The sequence below is a fragment of the Pinus tabuliformis genome, chromosome 7 (assembly GCF_031772625.1).
Source record: "Pinus tabuliformis cultivar Carrire ecotype Pingquan chromosome 7, CPIR1, whole genome shotgun sequence".
Taxonomy (NCBI): Eukaryota; Viridiplantae; Streptophyta; class Pinopsida; order Pinales; family Pinaceae; genus Pinus; species Pinus tabuliformis.
In genome coordinates, this window is record NC_142293.1 from 795,764,731 (window position 1) to 795,774,577 (window position 9,847).

General features: G+C 31.9%; 1 protein-coding gene across 1 annotated transcript; it reads left to right on the top strand.

Moving 5' to 3' along the window:
* The first annotated feature begins 1,434 nt into the window (after positions 1 to 1,434).
* On the top strand, positions 1,435 to 3,560 carry LOC149249973 (UDP-glycosyltransferase 85A4-like). Its single transcript, XM_089456362.1, has 2 exons — positions 1,435 to 2,256; positions 2,362 to 3,560. Exons 1-2 carry the CDS (start codon positions 1,758 to 1,760, stop codon positions 3,321 to 3,323), a joined length of 1,461 nt encoding a protein of 486 aa, XP_089312488.1. The 5' UTR covers positions 1,435 to 1,757; the 3' UTR covers positions 3,324 to 3,560.
* Positions 3,561 to 9,847: the final 6,287 nt, after the last annotated feature.

Consider the following 9,847-nt stretch of genomic DNA (forward strand, 5'->3'; position numbering starts at 1 on the left):
CAACTTGTCCTGATGATGAACCACACTGGTTGGTTCGAAACGCGTTGACAAAAGATTGATTATGTGATTTTGCCGAAGATTATCTAAACAATATTCCAAAATGTCTTTCATTCCATAACCTAAAATTAACAAATTTAATTGTGATACATGTGCAAACTTTTTAAATATTTTTTGGGATCTATCAAATTTATAAAATATTCCAAAATGTCTTTCATTCCATAACCCAAAATTAACAAATTTAATTGTGATACATGTGCAAACTTTTTTTTTTATCCAACGATTTAAGACATATTATAATTAATGCATAATTTCATTCAATAATGCAAAATCAACAAAAATAAAGGTACTACACATGTAGACTTTTTTGCATGTATTTAAAAAAGTGATAATCTGTCATATGATTTTTTTTTTCAAAGGAAAAAATCATATTTGGAGCAGCTTTTTGAGCAGCTTTCAGGTAGGTAAAAGTAGTATTGAGTTGTGGGACCATCAAATTTATAAAATATTCAGAAATGTCTTTCATTCCATAACCCAAAATTAACAAATTTAATTGTGATACATGTGCAGACTTTTTTTGTATCCAACGATTTAAGACACATTATAATTAAAAAAGTGATAATCTGTCATATGATTTTTTTTTCCAAAGGAAAAAATCATATTTGGAGCAGCTTTTTGAGCAGCTTTCAGGTAAAAGTAGTATTGAGTTGTGGGACCATCAAATTTATAAAATATTCCAAAATGTCTTTCATTCCATAACCCAAAATTAACAAATTTAATTTTGATACATGTGCAAACTTTTTTTTGTATCTAACCATTTAAGACATATTATAATAATGCATAATTTCATTCAATAATGCAAAATCAACAAAAATAAAGGTACTACACATGTAGACTATTTTGCATGTAATTAAAAAAGTGATAATCTGTCATATGATTTTTTTCAAAGGAAAAAATCATATTTGGAGCAGCTTTTTGAGCAGCTTTCAGATAAAAGTAGTATTGAGTTGTGGGATCATCAAATTTATAAAATATTCCAAAATGTCTTTCATTCCATAATTGTGATACATGTGCAGACTTTTTTTTGTATCCAACGATTTAAGACCTATTATAATAATGCATAATTTCATTCAATAATGCAAAATCAACAAAAATAAAGGTACTACACATGTAGACTATTTTGCATGTAATTGAAAAAGTGATAATCTGTCATATCAAATTTTTTTTTTCAAAGGAAAAAATTATATTTGGAGTAGCTTTTTGAGCAGTTTTCAGGAAAAAATCATATTTGGAGCAGCTTTGGAGCAGCTTTTTGAGGAGCTTTCAGTTAAAAGTAGTATTGAGTTGTGAGACCCAATCTCCCCAAATAACTATTACACCAAACCTCTCCACCAAACTATTAAAGCACATGCAAAAGACTATTTCACCTATCATTCTAAACACGGCTACAAGATTAATAATTCATCTTTACCATTTCAGATTTCTTAAGTGTTCCGAAAACTACAATCCGCGGAAAGAAATATGGAATCACTGTGAGCCCATTCACCGTTTGATTTTCATGACGGCTAAAATTTGATGACGTTTCTTCACTGCTTCATGAGAGAATGTGAAGAAAAATACGGAAATGACAAATCAGGGAACATTTTTATTGCTTTTTAAACAAGGACTCCTCGTCCTTCTCTGTCAAACTTGATGAAAATTTCGGGAGAAAGAAAGTAGTGTCTTAAGGCAACATCGTGGAGTAGAGAAAGGGTGAAATAATGGATATCAGCCCCAGCAAGCGAAACCGTGCAGTTCTCGTTCCTTTTCCTGCTCAAGGCCACATAAATCCCATGACGCAGGTGGCCTTGAAGCTTGTGAAGGAGGGATTCCTTGTCACCTTTGTAAACACAGAATACAACCACTCTCGGATAGAAGAGGCTAATAAGAAAAGTTTGAGTAACCACAGGTTGATCCAATCTGTGGTCGTCCCTGATGGCCTGCCTTCAAGTGATAGTCGCACTGACATTGCCAAGCTCTGTGGTGTCACAGAAAACGTGATTGTCCCATTTCTTGACAACCTCATTCACCAAATCAAATTAGAGGAGGATAATGATTCAAGTCTCTGCTTGGTTGTAGATGTTCTTGCGTCACGGGCAGTAGAGATTGCTCAACGCCACCACATTCCAAAGGCCGTTCTCTGGACATCTCTTACAGCTACCTATGCACTGGTCTATAATATTGCACCGCTCTTATCAGCCGAAATCATTCCCTCAGACGGTATGCATACAAATAATTACTATTATTTGATGAATCTTTTTATTGTAGTCTATGTATTTATTGCCAATATTAACATATTGTGCTTTCTAATGGAGGCCTATGCAGGCATTCCAAAGGACTTCAAAATGGTGAAATACCTCCCCTCCATGCCGCCGCTCTGCTCTGCACATCTTCCATGGGTTCCAGGATTTACAGACTCTCAGAAAGAATTCATTTTCCATTTCCTAAATCGATGCATGGAGAGAGTGCGAGAAATAGATTGGGTCATCTTTAATTCCTTCCATCATCTTGAAGCCCCCACCATATGTAGTCTAGTCGAGAATGGTGGTTCAGTCTATGCAATAGGTCCCTTGATTCCTTCTGCCTTTCTCAATTCGACGTCAGGAGTCGAAATGGAAATCGTTATGGGTTTTTGGGCAGAGGAAGGGGAATGTTTGAATTGGTTGGATAGGCAGTCCAGGCAGTCTGTAATCTATGTCTCGTTTGGCAGCTTGAGTGTGTTAAGCGAGACACAGTTCCAAGAACTTGCACTTGGGTTGGAAGCCACGGAGAGACCATTTCTTTGGGTTGTTCGCTCCGATCTGCTAGAAGGCAGAGAGGTTGCCTTCCCTCCAGGGTTCGTGGAGCGCATCGAACAGAGCCAACGAGGGTGTTTGGTGTCATGGTGCCCCCAGTTGAGGGTTCTTTCTCATCCTTCCATTGCTTGTTTTCTCACACATTGTGGGTGGAATTCAGCCTGGGAGAGCATCACGATGGGGGTGCCCATGTTATGTTGGCCTTACTTTGGAGATCAATTTGTGAACCAATGTTATATAGTCCATGTCTGGAAAATCGGCTTGTCTTTGGTCAAGGAAAGCAGTACGTGTACTGCGGATGAAACACCAGTAATCGACATGGCTGGGATTAGGAACGCTGTGGAGAGAGTGCTGACGGGCGAGGAAGGTGCGGAGATGAAGACGAGAGTGATGAAATTAAGAGAGTGTGCGATTGATGCGGTTAAGGAAGGTGGCTCATCTTACATAAATTTCCGGAACTTCGCCAATGCAATGAAAACCGTAGAAAGGTAATCGATCGACACTGCTGAGACCTGGTAGCAATCTACTGCTGGAAACAAGTGCGACCCTACTAAATTAGTTGATTTGCGTAGTCACTACTAAATTAGTTGTGTGGTATATAAGATAATCCACTTTGTCCATTATCATGAAAGGTGGACATTATAGTCTGGTTTTTAGGAGTAACGAGAAACATATTGGATGTAAGGGTGGGTATTTGTAATTATTGAAATTAAATATAATATATAGTTATCGAGTCGTTTGTGTTTTAATATAATTTAAAGTTTTATATTAATAAATAGATTTTTTTGTTATTTTGAAATTTACATTTTTGCTTATGTTTAGTTAAATAAGGGAAAGTTTTCTAGGTGATGATTTATGTGATGTGATTTATTTCATTATTATTAATTTTATTTTTTTATTATTAAAAAATATTATTTGATTCAAGAATGTTATATGAATTATTTAAAATATTAAACATTAAAAAATTGTTCAACTAAAATTAATACTCAAAAATAAGATTATATTTTAATAATTTAATCCACCCAATTATATTGAAAATAATATTTACTCAACTTTGTTTACGTAAATAAAACATTTCTCCATTATATAAGTTCAACAAAATAATCTCAATTTATTAAATATTACTTTCCTATAATATATTCACTAATTTGAAAAAATATTTGTAATTGAATCAATTGTTTGATATTCTTGTGATAAAAAAAATTGAGAGGTTATATTTTATTTGATTTCGATTTGCGGGTTCCTCTATTATATGATTAAAGAAAAGTATTTAAAGTTTAAAGGTTAGAAACCTGTTCGAAGGCTTGAGAAAAGAATAGAAGTTTTAAATGCAATATTGCACATAAACATTGGAAAGAAACTTGTCCATCGGAGGAACCACTTGTTATAATATTTTTATGCATAATTTTTTTAATTTATAATGAACATACGGTTATCTTGTTTTTAAAACATTTTGACATTTTATGTATAAACAATAGTATACCTGAAATATAGAAGCATTCAAATTAGTTGGGTTTAAAAGCATAAAGGAGACCTGCCTTGGTGAACGGAATCTTTTTTTAGTGTAGCAACAATTTGTTTTTATTTAATTATTTGATTGAAGATATAATTATAACATCGTAGAAATTTAACTATGGTTTATTTAATTAATCAATAAAGATGTTATGACATTTATTATGTTTAAGGTTTGAGGGTTAATTGACAGGTTATATTATTATAGAGAGGATAGAACGTTGATTATTAATATAGTTTTTACTATAAGTTAATGGTAAGTTAATGGTAATTTAATGGTAATTTATGGTGATATTAAGAAGTTTATTTTTTATTTTTTAAATCTAATTGAATAGATGATAGAAATATTTAAAGATTTGTCTAATTATTATAAATGGTTAATTTTGTTATTAGTTATGAGAATGAGAAGTTGTGGTGACATTATTGGTTAGTTTGTCCTAATTTTGATAGTGTTTCGCTAACCTATTATTTAACTCCTGCAACCTCAGGGAATGCTTAAATATTTGATGTTGTATGTAATTACTAATTTTGTTAATTTTGCTATTATTTATGAGAATTGGGGAAATTTTAGAGGCTAAATTTAGCATATAGGTTAATTTTCCATGTATTTTTTAAATATGAGATTCGTTTATTTCCAGTTTTTTATAAAAATGATTTTTCAAAATTTCATAGGATAAAATTAGTTTACTGAGATATTACATAAAATCAATACAAATTTGAATATTTTTAAGAAAATATAGTCGAATATTTTAAAATTTGCATATGAGGGACTAATGAGTCTCACCAAAATTTCTATGTTTTAAAATAAATTTACATCTCTAAAATTTTTGCAAATGAGAATAGAAAGTGATAGTGATATAATTGATTCATGTGTCTTAACTTAAATGTTGTTTCACCATCATATTACATAACTCTTACAATATGAATCCCAACTATTTCATTTTCTTATTCATGTGTTTTGCATACATAATACATGACATGAAATCCTACTCCCGCTTGTCTTATTTCAATATCTTATATTAATGATTATTTAAATTTTCATTCATTGAAATATTTCAATCTCTATTTTGAATTGTGTTATCCATGTTGTTGGAAGCTGACTACTAAGAAAAATGCTAAAATGATAGTTTCCTTGCGAGGTTTTGACATCATTCTTGAATGGCTGACAATAAGTGAAATGGTTATTTGTTGGTTTATTTTTAGAACATTATTAGAAGGTGCATGGTAAAACAGTGGTAAAATAATGGGCAAAATCCATGTTTATTTATGTATTCAATATGGAAAAGACAATCTTTATAACTTATTATGAATTTCTTCGCTTAAAAAAATTACCTTTAGCAACTTTAACTTTGGATAACAATTTTACATCTAACCATAATAGTGTAAAACCTTTACCCTTTTATCAATGTGCATTTTGATACATGAATGAGAGGCATGGAGGCTCACATGCTATTTATATCTCATTAAATGGACTTAATTCCCAAGAATATTATGTGTAATGCATCATTAGTGAATAGCCAAATGAATCTTAGGTGTGTGTATAGTGGAGATCTTATTCATGGATGGATGTCTATATTTTGTGATCTTATAAATAAAAGTGTTTATCAACTTTCCATGACTTTAATTTGACATGTCTTGATCCAGATAGCTCCAAAAAGGCTCAAAATTCAAACTCTTAGGATTTCGTTGAAACTATGACCAGAACATAAAGCTCATCATCGTGTTTTCTATGGTGTAGATGTCACTCAAATCCTAGTGCGTATGCTCAAAATATTTACAGTGAATGTTTTCATCAACTAGGCCCCACTGGCTAAATTTGACAGAGCACCGACTAAATTTGGAGGTCTGCTAAAATTGGTGATATGGCTAACTTTGAAGGAAGCTGCTAAATTTGGTAGCTATTAACTAGGCAATGATTGGGAATCTTTTGGCAGTCAAAACTAGAAATTTTGTAGCCCACTACCCACGCCAACCGCTCTCCACATATATAATAAATATATTATTAAATAGGGCCACGACCCATGGTCGTTACAATGGCTGATGACTGTTTGAATTGGGGTCGGTGAGGATCAAACCTGCCCCACCGAATTAGTCAGCCCGCCAACATGTGACTCCCAAACTAATACAAAGTGCCACATTAAACCAACGTCAAAACTAATGTGTCAAAGACAGAGCCCAAGGGGTTTGACTTGGGGTCACCCCTCCATTAATAACTCATGTTACCAACTAGCCCAACGATGTTATTGGGATATATGTCCACTAAGGGCTATTTAAACTAGCACTTTTCATTTGGCAGGGACAAAAGAGAGTGTTGAGCATGGAACCATGAGCCGGCACACAAAACAATGTAGTGGATCCATGAACTTGAGAATCTTGTGAGGAATCTGTAAGATTATCTTGCAGCTAATTTTTGACAGAGATAGAAATTTATCAAGTTTATGGTAGATAACTGGAATTTCACTAGGAGTCTCATGGCATCATCAGTTTTCTAATATGGGTGGCAGATTTTTCAGAAGCAGAAAGTTGAGTGCAGAACCATGAAGTTGGAACCTTGACACAAGAATATACATAGAATCTGAAAGATTCCCTAAAGGCTCAAAATTAAAAATTTCAGAACTAGACCAAGTTTATACTCATTTGTCTAGATATGTCGTGAGGAACGTGATGTCATGATCATTTTCTTCATCTAAGCAACCCAATTTCAATCAACTCGCAAAAGAGAATATTCATAGAATCTTTGATATTCCTAGGGAGCCCAGATTTGACCAAGTCAGAAAGGAGTTAAGTTTACAGTCATATTTCATTGACTTTTGCAAGAAACGTGTAACATCCCCCAGTAACCTAGCAGGAAAATGCATGGAGTTAGGAATTTTTTTCGGGATTTACCAATGTGTAACTTTCTAAATTACTTTCTATATTCCCTCAATGATCATTAGAATAATCATGAACATTACATAGAGAAATATTTATTAAAAGCATAGTTATCTACACAACCATTACCTACCTTTGTTGTAGAATATTAACTCAAATTTCCTACTATAACTATTCATCGATTCCATTATTCTTTTAACTCAATTAGTAAATGATATATTGTATTATATAAACATCACATCATAAAAGAAATTAACATCATAAAAATAGCACAATGAAAAATCAAATCATTAGACACCGATATATGTTGGAAACCTCGTATGGTGAAAACCAACAAACGTTTAGTTTTATTATTAAAATCTCGGGAGGATGTTCACCCCTCACTCAATGGTTATAAGGAAGTCCATTCCTTAACCATTGTTATAAAGTATTACCTAGAAAAATCGTCTTAAATGCAACATAATAACTATTAGCTATTACAATCAACATGATATCATTTACCCACGATTCCTCAATCTCTATGTCTTTGTGGTCTCACTGTTTCCATTAGTGGATCATCCTGCAGTTGGAATTCCTCAATTTGCATGGACCAACAAATCTTTATCTGCTACAATGTTAAACATAAACTATCATTTTCACAAGTCACCATCCTTTCCTTCCATTGTTGTTTTCAGCACATTTGGTATCATGATTAGATAGAAGATTAATAAACAAATAATCAATATTTATTAGTAACACTTCAAAATCTATTTATGAGCATACATAAAATATAAATAGAAAGTCATGAAGTGTGTTATTTAACATCATTGCACATGCATTAATAACAAGCAAATCACTATCTAGTGTCACCTTTCCAACAAAACGCTAACAAAATCGTGAATGCATTTTCATATTCTTTCCAAGGAAAGCTAACATACTAGATATTATTCTTTTGCATGCAAATTTAAACAAGTTTTCAAGAGAACTAGTCTAACAAGAAATTTTCTTTTTTCCTACCATTATCTTTTCTTTCCCAAAGAGGTTGATGCAATAGATTATATACTTATGCATGTGAATGGATTCTCTTTTCCAAAAACATCTTTTCCATGAGAGATTATTAACAATGGCTATTATGTACAAAATTGCAAGCTCTATTTCAAAAAAAGTTAACATAATAGTTATAATTTCATGCATGCAACTGCTTGTGTAGTATATCTAGGGGGAATATTTCTTTGGGTACCTGCCTTTGTACCCCATAATATCCCCCCTAGTATACCCGCGGGGAATATTTTGGGGTACAAAGGGAGGTACCCAAAGATATCCCCCCTAGGTATACTACAACTTGTCCTCTCCAACATAAAATAACATGATAACTTGTTCTTATTGCATGTGAAACATATATTTGTTTCCAAAGTAAACTAACTAAATATTGCATGGAAAAATAAGCACATTTCTTCTCCAAGGGGTCAATCGCATAACATTTATTCTTTCATGCATGAAAAAGGAAATTTTCTTCTTACCACAAGATCTAGCCCAATAAATATACATAATATTCTCCCAAAAGAAAGCTAATACCATAGCTAATCCCTTTAGGTGTGCAAATGCAAGGTATTTTTCCAAAAAGAAGGCTAACACAATCAATATTATGTGATTGCACCTTCCTTTTCTCGAGAAATATCATACCAAAACCATAATTTTCCATGAATGCAAGTGTATATGTTTCTCTAAAGAATTTTCCAAATGAATATTAACACAATAAAACATGTGATTACGAGATCTCCTCTTCCTTTTAAAGAGTTCTAACACAACAAATATTTTCTTTCATAGTATATATATATATATATATATATATATATATATATATATATATATTCCAAGGAATTTAACACACTAATTATTCTTTCTTGAAAATTTAGCTAACTCAATAGCTATTATGCATGCAATACAAAAAAATTCCTATCATTTCAAACATTAGAAATCCTTGTAATGCTTCCTCAAGAAATAGCATCAATAACAAATCATTTTCAAACAGGATAACCGATTGTCTTTTATGCAAAGCTTTTATGTGAGCTCTTTCTCAAAAAAGTTACTTATTTCTTTTTGCACGACTTAAACTTTCCATGCATGTAAATCACCTATTCATTCCCAGTAGACCAGATATACTATATATTATTTCTATGCACATAAGTAGATATTTTCTTTAAGATTACAATATTTCTCTTTAAAACATTAATGCATATGCATCATGAGAAAATCCCTGGCAATATTTTAAATGAAATAACTTAATTATTTTTCAAGAATTATCAACACAATTGTTCTATTTTTGTGCATGCGAATAACTTATTTCTTTTCAAGAAGTATCAACATAATTGTTCTATTTTTTGGCATGTGAATAAATTATTTATTTTTAAGAAATATCAAACTTAATAGCTATTTATTTCTACATGCAACTAATTAATTTCTTTTCAAGAAGATTAACACAATAGTTATCTCTATATATACATAAACAACTATTCTTATTGCGCTAACAAATCAAATGAAAATACTTTATTTTAGTCCGTTTTAGACATCAAATTTGGGCATGGTTTACGAACGTCTCGAAGTGAACTATTGAAAAAAAAAATGTTTTTGTTGGGAAATGGTTCATTAATAAA